Below are 17,008 nucleotides of genomic sequence, written 5' to 3'. Positions count from 1 at the left end.
TGTTTTTGGTGCCTCTGCTCTATGACGTGCCTCCCTAAGCCTGTGTTGAGGAGTCCCAGCTGGACAAGGGGGGGCGAGGGACACTGTGTGTACAGAGTATTCCTGGGGACTGTGTGGAGCAAAGTACACATTGCCAGCAGTGTACCTCAGGGTGAGACTGGAGGCGTCTGCTCTCTTGTGTGTTTTCCAAATGTTCTCATGAGCCTGACCTGGAAACAAGCTGGAGGTTGCCTTTGAAAATGAAGTAAGTTCAAAACTCCTTTCAGAGGCAGCCAAAATCTTTAGTCATCTGGCTGTATTCTATCTTCATAGCCTCTTTTCCTAAAATAGGCCTCTCCCAGGCCCTAGACTCCAGCAGCTCCACCTCGCCATCCCAGGAAGGTGCTACAAGTGCTGTGATGCTTGTTCCATTTTCTTGGACACTGTGCGAGCACTCTGTAGGTTGGCATTGTTTACATGTAGTCTTTATAGCCCTTGTGAGGCAAGGGCCATTCCTGCTTTACAGAAAACAAAAAGATCCAGGAAGAATAAATAAGGCCACATGGCCAGTAGGGGCCGAGCTAGAGTTGGGCTCCAGAATCCAAGCTCTACCCACCCTACTTTGTGGCCTCCACACCTCAGATAGCAGCTCCCTTGGCCCACACACCCTCCTGCTCTGCTGTGTGTCCCCTTATCATTTGTCAAGTTCTAGTCACCTCAAATGCTGCCTACCTCTTCAAACCTTTTTTTCTCTCAAGAGGTATGCTGTTTCTTCTGCTGCTAGAACACTTTATGCATGAGCACTGGTTTTATTTTGCCCTTTGTTAGGACAGTTGGGTGTTTATATGTCCATACCACGCCACAGGCTTGTAGCTACCAAGAACTGTGCTTCCCAACTCTGTGTGTACTCGTACAGAGCTCCAGCAGTGGGAGGTAAGGGGAAGGTGTTGTTTTTAATTTGTCTTGTTTTCCTTCTGACACACGCGCCGGTCTGTGGTCTTCCTGACTGGCTAAGCTGTTGAGTAGTCAGCAAGGCAGTTCCCCCTCGAGGCTCCACTTGTGCTCCTGATTTAGGGTCATTTGCTTCATCCCTTTGGGCATCAGTTTTTCAGTGGTAAAATAAGAGGAAGTGGCTTTGGTGATCTGTTGTAAGATGGTTTCCAACTCTAAATAGGGTTCCAGTTTTTACAGTAGTAGCTAAATACAGATGACTGATACAAATTTTTAGCAGTTGAACGTTTAAGTGGTTGTTTGACATGTAATTTGACTGACTTTCCCCGGCAGCCTACGTCATGGGTGAAGAAACAGGTCTAGAGTTGGCTTGTCAAGGTTATGTGTCTTCTACACAACTGATGGAGAAAATTTTCCTTTTAAATATAGTTTGCTTTCAAATTTAATTCCTTGTGTCAGGGAGGAAGAATTTTCTTCTGCTATTCAAAGTTGTTCTAGGTGGACTAAATTAAACCAATGTGAGCCGATTAACAGAAAATAAAATTTAATTTCATGTGTGTGGAAAACCCACACAGACATGAGATTCCAAAGACAGGCAAAATGAAGTATATATGTCATCCTGAGCTAAAGAGAAGGGTGGGTAGGGATCTGGGACTTTAAAAGGGAAGGTAAGCATTTCACAGGAAAATGAAAACTAGTAAATTTTTGGTGAACAAGTGCTTGCTGGGCCCACAGAAACAGTGGGACGCAGAGAAGCCTTTATCAAATGGGCCTTGCTGGGTCCTCCCTGTCCACCTAGTTGGTGTCATAATGTAGTTCTCTGTGGTGGTAGCTGGAGCAAGTTCTCCATCTAAATGCTTTTAGGCAGTAGGCAGAGAGATGTCAAAATGTATTTCTGAGTCTTTTGGGCCTTGATTGTTCCTAGCTGGCATAATCTGCATGCCAGAGAGGCCCAGCTTGGGGCAGCCTGCCTTGTCCCTTATGTTTGTGATGCTGCCCCAAGGGGTATTGTGTGTCTTTCCCTGGCCAGTGGCCAGAGCTTGGACATACCATTGTCTTAGGACTGTGTTGGGAGGAAATGTCAGCACCAGTTCCTTAGGAATCTTCACTTTTACCACTCATCGTTCTTTTCGTTCCAGGGTGCTGTGCCAGGTTCTCTGCCCGTAGCAGCCTCTACATTCACTCTAAGAAACACCTGCAGGACGTGGGTGCTCCAAAAAGCCGTTGCCCAGTCTCCAGCTGTAACAGACTCTTCACCTCCAAGCACAGCATGAAGGCACACGTTGTCCGACAGCATAGCCAGCGCCCAGGTCTGCTCGGTTTACTTCCCTCTTTGGGCTCTGCAAAGATGTGTATGCTTGACATATGTCAGTGGAGCCAAAGCTTGTCCTTCCGTCCTTCGCCCCTTCCAGAAGTTGCGTGGTTAGAGTTAAAGTAATTGAGCACGGTGAAATCTGAACTAGTCCATGGACCATGGCTGTGAAGCCTAGTGGCATTGGCATCTTTTGGGGTCTCTCCTGCCACTTGCCTCTGACCCTTAATCCCTCCCTTGTTTCTGAAGTGCTTCCCTTGAGGAGCATTCAGTCTTCTACTTGTGTGTGTATCTATCTATCTATCTATCTATCTATCTATCTATCTATCGGGGAAATATTTATGTATATGTATTTTTATTTTCAGTGTTTTACTTGGTTTGCTTTTCCTAGCACGTCTTCTAAAACTGTTTCCCTCTGTGAGTTTTGAGCCTGAATTCTGAGCCTTCCCGTCCCCTGTTTCTCTTCACTCCTTTCTCCCTGTCCTACTATGCTCTCTGAACACTTCTGTCTCCTCTCCACCGTGGTGAGGAAACGTTCTGGAAGGCCAGAGTGGTGTTGCACCTTGTGAGCAGGGGGCCGAGCTTGAGCGCCTGGGGAGGAGAGGGCAGAGAGGGAACCACAGCAGTAGTCATAGTCAGGGGATTCTGGGCCCCTGAAGGCCTAGTCATCTAGCCACATGCTGAGTGGGACTGACAGTCTGCCTCTTGTGACTGCACACACAACCCCTTGAGCAGGACTCTGAGGGGTCTGGGCAGCTGCGCGCTGCCTCTGCCCCGGAACTCCAACTATCTTGCCCCCCTGGGGCGCGGTAGGGTTGCTGTTCCTGGCAGGGAAGGTGCTGGCTGGCCTTACAGTTACTTGAGCCTGCTGCCTCCCTGCCACCTGTGTGACAGGCAGCACTAGCCTTAGGGCATAGCCACTTCCTAGCCGTGTGATCCAAGCCAGGGCACAGGCCCTGAAGCCTCAGTCCCCTCGTCTATAAAACAGAAGAGAATTTGCCTAGTTCTCCAAAGGAAATGTCCTTCGTCTGGCTTCTTCCCATCCTGTTTAGATGTGGTCACTTCATTCCTTTGGCTTTAATAGTAATTGCCATTCTGCCTGGGATTTAAAGAAGCTGCCCTTCTAAACTCTAGGTGTTGGGAGGACTCCTGTCAGAGGCTGTCACCTCACTCACAGAATCCTCAAGAGCCTAAGGTTGGCGTTGAGAGGCCCTCAGTGGTCGGGTTGTTGCTTCTGACTCTGAGCTGGCACTATGGCATACCTGGCCTCTTTGCTCCTGGACTTGTGCAGTCAGCGACAGCATGACTTATCCCACATGAGCTTCCTTAGGCTCTGTGTCCACATGAGAACCTCTTAGGGGCTCTGTAGTGCCTCTGTTGCCCAGGCTGAATTCATAATGTGCCATCGACTGACTTGTGTGTCGTTCTTCCTTGCCATGGTCAGGGAAGATAACGAGGTGGTGTCCCGGGGCCAGCCTGGTGAGAAGCATGTGCTTGGGAACACCTGCTGTTGTGGATGCTGCCAGGGGCTTTGTCAAGTGCTGGACGGGCTGCTGCAGTCCCCCTTCATGGCAGTCCCAGGGCAGGGGCATCTTCACTGCTCTGTCCCTGATGAAGCTGAGCTGGAAAGGAGAGGGACTTGTCTGGGGTCACGTAGACCGAGAAGTGCTGGAGCGAGTCTGGACCATTGTAACCTTGGTCTAGATGATCTGTAAGAATTAACGTTTACTAATTTCTAAACATCGGGGCCTTGTAATAGCAGATGTATAGTAAATATCTGGATTTCAGTGCTAAATAGGAAATTTTTGAACAAATTAGTGTCTCTTTACACTGAGATGATTATTTTTTCGTCCTTATGAAATCCTGAAGATGGGAATTTTTGGAAAGTTTTGAAAAAGTTTTCCATTTTTAATTTTCTAAAGAATGTCTGCCATTGTTTTAAAGCTTTATTGGTACTGAGATACTTAGTAAAGAAGCAATATACATTTATCAGTACTATTTTTAAACTTTGAAGTATGATAAGTTAAGAAGGTATATTTGGGATTTGGTGATTAATTTATTTTGGGAGGGTTTGTATTTCTTTCATAGGTTTACATCAGAACTCTAATAGGCACTCTGAGCTGGTGTCCACAGCTGGCAAGTAGGAGTTTGGGATCAGCTAACAGTTGGGGTAGGAGGAATACAGCCGGAGCACTGAGAGAACCTTTTCCCTCTGGCCAGGCACTGGCATGTTCTAGAAGCTTCAGGTAGAAATTTCTTGGGAAGGGTTAACTTCGGGGCCCTGTTTGGTTCCTTTACCCAAATACTTTGTTCTCCCATATTCTTCTTTGCTTGGTGCTTGAAGAGTCCTAGGATATGGGATGATTGATTGGGTGTACTGGTGTATAAATCCCTGACTTGAATATTCACTGGAAGTTTTTAGATTTTATTTTTAAGTAGTTTCTACACCCAACGTGGGCTTGAACTCACAACCCTGACCAAAATCAAGAGTCACAGGCTCCACCAACTGAGCCAGCCTGGCGCCCCTCAATTAAATTTTGCGAAAGTATGCCAATGCTCATTATTTTTCTAAGGGTAGTCTGACTGTTTAAGTTACTTAATTGAATAACAAATACTTGTAGAGTGAATTGATCAACAACTGAGGCTGAATGAACAAATAAGACTAAAGAGGTATTTACTAGAATTATTTTTTGCTGTAATCATTAAGTACTGCTTGGAGACCAGTTGCCAGTGCCTGGTGCTGAAGGGACAGTATGGATCAGATAGACTCCCTATCCTCAGGATGATTGTGGCCTAGGGGGAGGAAGGAGTGTCAGAGGTTGGAAATACAGTGGTAGGGGGTGAAGGGGAGCCCCTCAGAAGAAGTTCCATGGAGAGGACATAGCTCCAGAGTGCCTGGGAGGCTGATGTCTTAGTTCTCTGTAATCCCTAGGGTTGGGACCTTGAGCTAGGGCCTTGATCCCAGAGCGCACCAGACGGGATAGTTTTTTTTTCCGCCCCCAGATGACTCAAATTTGTTTTGGAATGATAGTTGTGGAGTGAAGCACAGATTTTTGATGAGATGTGAGCTGATCAAGCTGATTCCAAAAATACCCCAGAGTCAGAGTTTAGCTTGTGTCTGGCTTCTGAAGATTTGTGTTCTGTGGCAGGTTTTACAGGCTTCCGAGGGCAGTTCTTGTCATGTAGCAGAAAGAGCATAGGCTTTGGAGCCAGAAAGACATGGATTCAAGTCTTGCCTCTTCCTGTTACAGTTGATGTGACTTTAGGAAATGTTATTTAGACACTCAGGTCATTTCCTGTCTGGAGAAATCCCTGTCAGCTCAGGGATTTGAGACAATGTGTATAAAATGCCGGATAGGTTTTAAGGCAGTGCTTTTCTTCAGCATGTGGCCATTTTGGATGCAGCAGGTATGGGAGGGGTAGATGTTACCTTGATGGGTTGCTTGCTAGCATAACATCTCAAGCACAAATGAAACTTCCAGGTCTGCTGAAGGACATAAAACACCTGGTATTCATTTCTCTTTCAGATCTCTTCCCTCAGCTTGGAGTTCCGAGTTCTCTCAAGCACAGCAGCGATCTTGGCAGCCCAGGCCAAAGTGAGCTCAACAACATAGACCTGGCAGCGCTCTTCTCTGATGCACCAGGTGATGGTGGTGTTGCGGCCGCCTCCGACGAGGCGCTGAACTCTGGCATCTTGACTATTGATGTTACGTCTGTGAGCACCTCGCTTGGAGGGAACCTTCCTGCTAACAGTAGTTCCTTGGGGCCCATGGACCCTCTGGTGTTGGTGGCGCACAGTGATATTCCTCCAAGCCTGGATAGCCCTCTCGTTCTGGGGACAGCAGCTACGGTTCTTCAGCAGAGCAGCTTTAGTATGGATGATGTGCAGACTGTAAGTGCAGGGGCATTAGGCTGCCTGGTGGCTCTGCCTGTGAAGAACCTGAGTCCGGACCCACAGGCTTTGACCTCAGGTGGTCATTTAGCAGACAGTACCAGCACACTGACCTCACCAAGCCCTCCGCCTGGAAAGACCAACAGCCCGGAACTGCTGACTCCAATTAAAGTGGAATTGGACTCGCCTCCCGGCCCCGACACTGTCAGGCAGCAAGAACGGAGCCGAGGGACGCCCCGGTCGGTGTTCTGCAGCCCTGCAGAAAAGCACAGTCCTCAGAAAGACACGGGGCTCGGTGCGGGGACCGGCAACTTCTATTTGGTATGAAGTGCTCTATTCAGTCACCACCGCATAACTCGCTTCTCTCACACTCAGTTTTGAGGATGTTCTGGATTAATCGTTCATGTGCAGACATTTCTTAATGGTTTGCGAAAAGACGGAGCCCTGGACTACAAGTCTGGAAATCCAAGTCTGGAATTCTGATCTTGAGTCTGGAACTGACTAGGTTTTACGACCTTGAGGAAATCACTTATCCTGTCTGAGCCTAAAATTCTCATTTATTTCTAAAATGAGGGATTTGGGCTAGATGATTTCTAAGGTCCTTTTGAGTTCTATGATTCTGTGATGATGTTTTTTTTTTTTTTTTCCCTTGGAAAAAGAAAGGGGGGTATTTCATTATGTTGAAATGTTCTGCCTTTGTGCTTTTTCCGGAATAACAGGTCCTTAGACTTACTAATGGCCAGAGGAAGAGGAATCATGACATCAGGTTTAATAGAAACTTTAAAACCATGCAAAAAAAGTTCTTAAAAAATATTAGAATTAAAAAAGGGAGTGGTTGTGATCTTTTTTTCTGGAGGGCTATAAGAGTACTCCAATTTTGAGGCTCTACAGTTAATATACTTTATATTTATGTCAATTAATACGTTTAATATAATTTAATTTAAAATAATTTAATTAAAGATTCTTTGGGGAGAGTCTATTTTCTCAGTCTCAGATGGGAATGATCAAATAAGTTTTTTCTTTGTGGCATAGGTTAAATTTGATGGTGATATTTATATTGTTTAAAATGTTAAATCTTACCACAATTTTTTAAAAAAAGTTGAATCCTTTGAATTAGAATCAGTTGTGAGGGATGTGGTAACCCATCTACCATGAGCCTTTCAGTCTGAGAGAAGCACCTTTTCTGACGGCTCTCCCTTGTTTGTGGCAGAGCTGTCCTCACCAGCCTTTGCTTAGGTGGCCAGAGCAGTAGCTAAGCCACCCAGGAGACTTGGCCAGGATGGGAGATGACCGAGGCTCCGAGGTCAGTGGGGAGGTAGGGCCTGTGTGGAGGGCCTTGGTACCTCGGGAGACCGTGGTTCTTGGTGCCGCTGCATCTCCAGAGCCGTAACAGTGGGTGGAGGCAGGAGGAGCCACCAAGACCTTGATCCTGACCCCTTGTTCATTTTCTCGCTAGCTGTGTGACGTTGGGCTGCCTCGATTCTCTGAGCACAGATGGTGTGTGGTGAATGGGTTACAGGTATGCCACAAGCTGTTGAGGGCTATTCTTTTTCTTTTTTAGTGATGAGGGTTAAACTGCTTTTCTTACCAAACATTCACAAATTTACAGACGTGAAGTTCCATTTGAATACTGTTTGGCGCCCTCAGTAACTGTCCTGAATTCAGTCATGTAGTTATTGTTTTGGTGTATATAAAATTTTTTGAGTCCAGCACCTGCCACCAGAGCGGCCTCTATAGTGGGTATTTGAAGTAGTACCTCCCGTACAAGTGTTGTGTGGCATGTTCTGGAAAATGTTGAGAAGTGCTACAGTTAATTAGCCCTGAACCACCAAGGGAAGGCTGGTTGTTTCAGACAGCAGAGAAGTGTGTAACTCCTTTTATAACAGTTTCTGTGTAAAGTATTTTAATATGTTTAGATTTTGGAGGAATAAACTTTGCTTCTCTGGATAATAAAATTATGTATATTGTTCCAACTCTTACTCTGTTCAGTTGTTACTATAATTGCATGTAGCATTTGATTCTCCTTGAACCTGCTGGAGATCCTCAGAGATTATCGGACTCTACTCTGTTCTGGAGGCAGACTTAGTGCATTTCCGTAGTTCCCTTGCTACCCCTCCTTTACCATGTGGCATGAGTGACTGACACCCTTTTCTTTGGTCTCAGGAAAGTGGGGGCTCAGCAAGAACTGATTCCCGAGCCATTCAACTAGCCAAGAAAAAAAAGCAGAGAGGAACTGGGAGCAATGCAGGTGAGGCTGTGTGTGCTGGGGGACTGAGGGGTCTGGATCACCCAAGGCCTTCGTTAAAGACAGGAGAAACACAGAATAGGTGTTTCTGTGTTCGTTGTGTTACCTTTATGTTCACAATGTCCTTTATCAACTCTTTAGTTTTATGTGAACTTTAAGAAAAAATTACCAGCAGAAGTTCCAGCATCAGCATGGACATGTTTAATTTATCCCTAAGAAGCTGTGCCGTTAGTGGTTGCAGATGCCAGTGTCTGCTGCCTAGCAGGGTGCTGAGGTAAATAACAGGCCAGGTGTCAGAAGAGCAGAGGTGCGAACCCGATGCTAATTGGTCATTGGCCCCTGACCTTGGTTGGCTCTGGGGAGAGCCTGGGGACAGGGCTGCTGCTGTCCCAGGAGCAGGGTTCCATGGAGCCAGCCCTTGGGTGGCACGTAGTGTGATGGATACCCAGTTCAGACATACGTTGAAATCTTGTCATTTTAAAATGTCAGTGATATTTTTGAATTTTTAAAAAACACTCTGGACCAAACCAGACCTGCTAGTTTCTGTGACCTCATGCATCTATCCATCCATCTGTCCGTCCATCCAGAAAGTGGAATAGTGGGATGCAGTTCTTAAACCGGTAAATCCTTTTGTAAAGGTAACTGATTTCTTCTAATACCATTATCTGCAGATTTTCTATGTCTCTTTATCTAGAATTTGTTTTTTAGAATACTAAAGGGTAGGGGCGCCTGGGTGACTCAGTTAAGCATCCAGCTCTTGGTTTGTGCTCAGGTCCTGATCTCATGGGTTGTGGGATCAAGCCTTGTGTTGGGCTCTGTGCCCAGAGGGGAGTCTGCTGGAGATCCCTCTGCCCCTCCTCCCACATGCATGTGCGCATACTCTCTCTGAAATAAATCTTTAAAAACAATATCAAAAGGTATGTAGTATTAGCAATACAGGTTTATATTCTGTTCTTAACGTCATGGCTTCTTTAACTCCCTGTTTTGTGTTAATCAGTTTTCTTAAAAGCAGATATAGCCCTATAATGGATGTTGTTCATGTCTGTATTCACTGTGACTTGAGAAGGCTGAAGTGTGCAGATGGCACTTGTACAGATAATAAAGAAGGTGTGTGGCGGGGGTGGTGCGGGGAAGAGGTCTGTAGAGTGAAAGAATTCAGCACGGACTAAGCGAAAGGAGCCAGTTCCCTTTAACTTGATAGATCTCCGTTCGAAGGAAAAAGAACACTGGGCATTCAGGTATCTGGTACATGTTACACTGATTTCAGTGCTTTGCTTTTGGGGTGACATCTGCAGAGATGGTTTTATTTATTTTTAATTGTTATAAATATTTCAGCATTTTTAAATCAGAAGGACACTTAAAAAACATAGTTGCATACTATTATCACTTTAAAAATAAGAGTATTTCATTAACATCTATCTAGCAAGTGTTCACCTTTTCAGTTTTGTTGGATGCTGTAAATGGTTTTTATTATAACTATTTGCTTAAATCAGAAGCCAAGTAAGTCTCATATTACTATTGGTGGATATGTTTCTTAAGTTTCTTTAACATCTGTAGGTTTCTCCCTTCATTTCTCTCCCATGTATTTGTGGAAGAAACTGGATGGTTGGTCTTTCAAGTTGGTGAGTCTAGATTTGGCTGATTGCGGTAGTTTGACAGGTTCCTGTGTCTTCTCTGTTCCCCAAATGTCAGTAGTTACAGGCCTGATTGAACTTTGATCTGGTGGGTCAGCTGTTGGGAGTTGACACAACTCCTTTGCCAAGTGGTGGGGTGCTCTTCCAGAGGTCCCTGACATCTGGTGGTCAGTCTGTCCTGCGGCACAGGTTGGCAGCCTCTGATGACCAGTGACTGGATTTAATAATTCCTGAGGGTTTGCAAAAGGTATTTCTCATTCCTTTCTTGTTACTAGCTGGAATATTTCTGTAAAGAGTACCTTCTCATCCATTCTTTACCTTGAAGTACAGTCCTAATGAAATGTCAGTATAAATGTCTGAATCTCTTTTTTCATCAGTTTTCAAAATGATGAACTGTTTTCTTTGCATCCTCCAGTGGTGGTCGGAGTATTTTTTATACAGTCATTGATTTAAACATTTTATAGACTGTTAAGGGGAAATAGAAATCTGGAGCCTGCCACGTATCTAGCCTTCAAATATGTACGTGGTACAAGAATCTTCTTGTATTTGTGAAGGCTTACACCTTTGCTCCTCATGTGTCTTCCTTGAAAAGCCCTCATGAAGTCTTGTAATCAGCCAGGAAATAGAGGAATGATCCCTTTTACAAAATCTTGGGGCCAGCTGTTTCCCTGCCTGTTCTATTTTGCTAGAATTTCGGGCTTGCAGAAAATATGATTCCCTAGTTGGCCATACTCTGTGAATATTGTCATTCACTGTGTTTTCCAGCTGTAGAACCCTTCTCCCAGCCTCCCCTCATAGGACCATGTCCTATAGTCCTGGTGTGTTTACCTGAGTTCTAGGGAGTGGGCTGCAGGCTTTATCTGAATTTGCCACCCCCCTGGGGTCCCTCTCCTGTTCCAGGATCCTGTCTGGATCCCAGGTTGCATTTCATTGTCACGACTACTTTAGGCTGTTATGAGAAATATTGGACTATAATCAGTATTTCAGTATTTATTTTACTTCTCAGACTGTTCCAGCTTTGGCCACTGGGAGCTCTTTCGGTTGGACTCTTGTGCCCCTTTCAATGTGCCCTGGTTTTTTGTGAGGGGTCATTCCCTACCTTCTGGCACCATCTTGTGTTCTCATTACCCCAGAACAGGATCCAGCCATTTCCCTAAGGAGCACTGTTCTTTTTATTAGAAAAATTTACTAGAAACCAAGGTATGATGAGTGAAATAAGTCCGTCGGAGAAGGACAATCATCATATGGTTTCGCTCATACATGGAACATAAGAAATAGTGAAAGGGATTATAAGGGAAAGGAGGGGAACTGAGCGGGAAAAATTAGAGAGGGAAGCAAACCATGAGAGACTCCTAACTCTGGGAAACAAACAAGGGGTAGTGGAAGGGGAGGTGGGCGGGGGGATGGGGTAACTGGGTGACGGGCACTGAGGAGCACACTTGGCAGGATGAGGACTGGATGTTATACTATATGTTGGCAAATTGAATTTAAATTAAAAAAAAAAAAAAAAAAAAAACCAAGGTCTGGGCCCTCCATGTGGTTGTTGCTCTTCACTACCCGTCATTGTGTCTAGTCCCTCCCAGCAGGCAGTGCTGGGAAGTATCTTCATGTACATTAACCCATGCTGGCCTTGTTTTGAATTTAGAATATTTTATATTTCAGAATAGTGATAAGGCCATACATTCTATGTTTCTTAACACGCCTAGTTCCTACATCAGCACTTTTCAGTTAAATATATTCATTTAATACGAGTTCAGGTCAGATGTTGCCTCGTAATTGTTTTTGGTACCAAATTTAGGGAGGGAAATGTAGGTTTGGGAGGTTTTTGGATTTGGGGATTAAAGGATTGTTGTGTTAGAAGTCTAAGAACAGAGAAGTTGCAGGGAAACAGGACTTCGTGGAATTAAGTCATTTAAGCACAGTTGAGATTTCATTGTTAAATGTGGTTAAATGCAGAGTGCACATATTGATTCTTAGAAAATGTGCAATCTGAATGATTTGAAAAATAAGGTATTGGGTCTGAAATTCAAGGCTATTCCCTTTGGGTTGCTTTTGCATATAGAAAATAAAATTGTGCCAGTTTCTCTACCTTTAGTACTGTGGCTCCCATCCTCAAAATAAACCAAGAATATTTTGTCAACATAAAAAGTAAAGAGAAACTTTCATTCTTGAAGCTGATAGTGAAACTTTTTAAAATTTTTTCATCAACTGCAGGACTGTGAATAGATGTATATCTTTCTGGTCTCTTAAGAGCTGGGCAAAGGAAAGAACAAGTAGGACTTAGGCGAAGATGCAGTAAACAGCAAAACTATGTGTCTGTGTGACAGTGAAAGTGTAAATGTGTGACTGCCTTTTTTCTTGACTGAGTCAAATAGCGAAATTCCAATTCTGCGTGATCTAGAAGAGGCACACCCTGAATGGAAATATTTTAAATTAAGACCAGATAAAACAAAAATCACAAGGGGTTAATACTAATGTTAGACTACTAATGTCAGTGTGGAAGTCAAAGGAAACAGTTGGGGCAGAGAAGATTTTTCCTGTTTTTGGTTGCTGTTCACATGTAATCAACTGCAAGACTAAGATTTGTAACCATGCATGTATTTATATGAAAACTTATAATATCAAACAAGATGAAGTAAAAACTGGTGGAAATCTAGGAGAATTGAATAAATGAAAACCTACCAATATTGGAAGTGGGTAATTGAAGTCATTTGCAGATCAAGCACAAAAAAAGACAGGAAAGATGTTTACAATGGGATTAATAAAGTTGATTTAATAGATCCTACTCCATAACCATGGGATATTAATCAAAATTAAACCAAACAAATTAGGCCCTTAGGAAAACCATAACAAAGGCTTTAGGGGTATAAAACCCAACTTGTCTTTACATGTTTTTAACTGTACTGTGGTAAAATAGAAAGTAAAAATTACTTGGAAAACAAGAACTTACTAAATTCTGGTAAAAGAAGAAATAAAAGCTGATTAAGAATAGTTACAGAAAAACTGGATTGCCATCCAGTTATGAGTGTGAATCGAGCCAGCATCTTCTCTGCTTATTTTCTCCCTTGTAAAATGGTAATAACAGCACCTACTTAGGATTCTTGTGGGGATTAAATGAAGTAATACAGGTGAGGTGCTGAAAAGCACTCAGGGTCAGCTTCTTGTTGCTGTTGTGTATGCAAGCAGGGGGTGTGGCCAGAGCCAGATTCAGGTTTATGCCCAGATTGCCTGCTTGTTACATGTGCAGAGGAATCTAAGTGGAACAGCTATTATTTCAAGATGGAAAAAGAACAAGCCTAAGGAGAGTCAGATCAGATTTGGATGCCTGAGTGTGCAGCCTATTCGTAGTTAAAATCGTTCTGTGTGGGCTGAACAAAACATCCTGCAGTGGATGTTAACTAACCTGTTAGTTTCTATCTCCATCTGAGTGGTTTTATCAAGAGAGAAAATAAATCATAAGTGAATTGCACATATTCAGTGGAGAGTAAATAATCATGTAAAGTATATGGTGATAAATTGGAGTACTTGCAGGAGAATGCATAATTTTGCAGAAAAACAAATCACCATTTTTCAAAAATAAGAGTATAAACAGTTCAACAACTGCTGGCTGAGGTATTTCAGAGGCTCATGCTTACCTGATGGTTATACAGATCGTTTCTACTCTTCCGTGGAATACGTACATTAAACGGTATTCAGGGCTCTGTGGAAAAGGGGAAACTCATGATCTGGAACCCAAAGCCTGACAAGGATACCTCTCAAAAGGAGAGCTATTGATTAATGACTTGGAAAAATACATGGGGAATGTTCTAAATATAATATATGTACAGTTTGGCAAAATATTTTAATATCCTGACCAAGTGAGGTTTAATCCTACAACTTGAGAATGATGAATGTTAGGAAGGCTGGTAGTTGGGTTATATTATTTTTCCCAATGGATTTTGTATTTATTGAAAAAATTGGTATCCATTATTGGTAGAAATAAGAATGTAATAAAGATTTCGTAGCCCAAACTAAGAGCCAACATCACACTGACCGGTGAGTTACCGAAGGCATTCTTCTATATGCACGCAAGGATTGCTTTTGTTACCATTGGTGTTAATGTCGCTCTGGAGGTTCTTGTCATTGAAATCAAGAAAAGTAAGAACTTGTAGGGAGGAGATAGTAACTTAAGAGATGATTTGACCACTTATTGGAGAGCCCTAAAGAATCAGTTGAAAAATGGCTAGCACTTAAGAGACGTTTAAGTGACTGCTTGTAACATAAATGTATAGCCATCAGGAGTGTACTGTGTGCAGCAATAGCTAGTTAGGAAATGCGGTGGAGAAAATACCTCATTCACAGCAGCAACACAAATTCCAGAATAAGGAGGAAACTTCATAAGTGGGAGGACATAAAGGGGGAAGAGGAGACAAAACTTCACTAAGAAAAGAGAGTTCCAGATGTCATGCCTCCTTCCTTTTGGTACCTGTGCCTGCTGAGTGCCATGCGGGGACACCATTGCTCATGTTCTCAAGGGGGGGGGGGGAGCTGGGCAGGGGGAACTGAGCTGGGGTGGGGGTGGGGAGGACATCGGATAAACAAAAACAGTAAATGATAAATGTGAATAAAACAAGGAAATGGGTCTGTGATGATTTGCAGTTTTTAATAGGGTAGAGAGAGTCCTCAACAGAGGAGGAGATCCTTGATGGAGGGGAAGGAAGTGAGGAAGGATGCCATGTGGACAGATCTAAGCAAAGTCCCTGTGAGCCTGAGGCTGGAGGGTGTTCTCGAAGAAAGGCCTTTGTTGTCAGAGGGAGGAGGCCTACAGAGTGGGGGAGAAGGGGGGACCTTTTCGGAAATAATCTGAGAGCTGGTGAGAGCCCAGGCTGTTTAGGGCCTTAGGTCATCGTTGGAACTTTGGCTCTCACTTGGAGTCAGATCAGAAGACATAGAGACATAATTAGAAAAGTGACATGATCTTTTTAAAAGGATCATTCCAGCTGTTCTGAAAATAAACCATAAGGGGCAAGGAGAGCAGATTGGGGTTCTTTGCAGGCCCCAGTAGGAAATGACTATGGCTGCAGGCACGTGGGCTGCCAGTAGGAAGAGGTGGGTAAATCCTGGATCTGTCTTAAAGATGGAGACGACAAGATTTGCTGACAGCTGTGGAATTCGGAAGAGAAAGAAGTCATTGTTGCAGACATGCTAACTCTTCCCACAGTATTTGAAGCAATTCCATTTGAAATTCCGAGGAGATTTCAGAGTACTTGGTGTAGGGAACTACAGGCAGGGATTCCTGAGGACCCACAGGAAACTAGCCTGGTTGCCCTGCATTTGCAGGGACATCTCACAAGTGACAACCGTTGAACCTGTGGTGGTCCTGTGCCCCTTAAGCCAAGACAAAGGGACATAACATTGATACACAGGCCTGAGACCTACACTGTTTTATGCGTCAAGGTGGCTCTTCTCGTTGTTGGCAGATGAGTGATGGCCTTTTGGGAGAAAAGCTACTAAAATTCCATATAGGATAAAGAATGAAGGTGAGAAGTTTAAGGCTTTTTTAAAGGCATGGAAAGCTGTGTGGATAGCCAGCTCTTGCTTTGTCCTCATCTGTGTGCTTTACATGATTTAGCTCGTGTTTCATCTTCATAGTAGCTCCCTAAGGTAGAGACTTACCACCAGCATGCTCTGCAGCTGGGTCACCAAAGCCACTTTCCCTTATGCACTCACTGCTCAGAGGGTATGGATGCCCAGAGCAGAGCAGAGGCACAGGCCTTGGAGATCAGTGGACACTGAAAGGTTTTCGTTAACATACACAGCATGAAATGCTAAGAAAGGTGAATCCTTTCTGGAGATGGATGGAGATGAGGCATGAGTAGGCGCTGTGCAGAAGGCTGTTGACCAAGAAAGAAGCATCTCCTCTGTGGGCAGAGGGGTGTGCTTGGTGCTCAGAGTCAGGGTGTGCATGGAACACGGGGATACAGTGTGACATTTCTGGATGGCCACTTGATGCTGTTTTCAAGAGCTAGAAGCTATGGGTAATGTTCAATCATGAAATGACTACTTGTAACTTCTCTCGAAGAAATATCCTGGCATCTACATAAAGGTACATGTGCTAGCTGCTGCCAGGTGTGGAACTGTGTGTTACTAAGTATTTATAGTTCATGTCTGCTAGTAAAGCTGCACACTTCCTGCATATTTTTGGTAAGTCCCTGCTTGTAAGAAAAGCTGACATGTTGTTGGTAGACACATTTGTGTTATGTATTTGCATAGAAACGAAAATGATAGAACATGTACCCTTGTGTGGTTAGTGTTTTTTTCTGAGTGTTAAGATTATGAATTTTTAAATCATTTTTCATCACTTTTATTTTCTGTATTTGAAAATACATTAACCTTGTAATTAATAAATATTAACCCCCCATTTAAGAAGTGGGAGCCAAAACAGCTGTCATCCCCCTCCCTTCCCAGGATGGAGCATACCAGTAGAGGTTTTGGGGTTGCACCTGGGGCTCTTGGGTGGGCTCTTCAGCTGCTTCACCTGGAAACTGAGACATGTAGTCTGGAATTGGTTTCCTTCCCAGAAGGGGGTGATGAGAGAGCCGCAGGGAACACAGACAGGGGTCAGGCAGTGCGGGCTGGGCCCCTGTAGCTCCTTTAGCATCACCAGCTTGTCTAGCGATGGGCATGCAGACGGAGGGCCAGGTGATGTACGTACGTGGTGCCACTGGAATGTTTGAATAACAGGGTTGGATTGAGCCATGAAATTAAGTCAGTGATCAATTTTTTATAATATGTATACACATATTAAAATTTTTAAAATTTTTTTCCTCACATTGAAGCAAAAAAAAAATCTTTGGGCATCTATCACTAGGCTCCTCCCATTTCTTCCTCTTGCTGCCATGCTGAGAGCAGAAGAGCCACACTGAGGGAGGGAGGACAGGAGGAAGGTCCCAGTGCAGGCTGTCTGTTAACTGGGACACTGCAGCAGTTGTAACTTTTTTTACAAGAGAAATCTG

General features: G+C 44.0%; 1 protein-coding gene across 2 annotated transcripts in view; it reads left to right on the top strand.

The window, feature by feature from the left end:
* ZXDC (ZXD family zinc finger C) overlaps window positions 1-17,008 on the top strand; it is a 45,700-nt gene that overhangs the window by 8,254 nt on the left and 20,438 nt on the right. Inside the window, exons 5-8 of one of the 2 annotated variants that reach the window (XM_025991642.2) lie at window positions 2,070-2,240; window positions 5,770-6,455; window positions 7,591-7,653; window positions 8,298-8,382. In XM_025991642.2, coding sequence (XP_025847427.2) covers window positions 2,070-2,240; window positions 5,770-6,455; window positions 7,591-7,653; window positions 8,298-8,382 — 1,005 coding nt within the window. The remainder of the gene's footprint in view (window positions 1-2,069; window positions 2,241-5,769; window positions 6,456-7,590; window positions 7,654-8,297; window positions 8,383-17,008) is intronic. The other variant, XM_072720128.1, reaches the window with a different exon arrangement.

This window comes from Vulpes vulpes, chromosome 9 (assembly GCF_048418805.1).
Source record: "Vulpes vulpes isolate BD-2025 chromosome 9, VulVul3, whole genome shotgun sequence".
NCBI lineage: Eukaryota > Metazoa > Chordata > Mammalia > Carnivora > Canidae > Vulpes > Vulpes vulpes.
The sequence above is the reverse complement of the archived record's forward strand: the minus strand, read 5'-3'. Positions and strand labels throughout refer to the sequence as shown.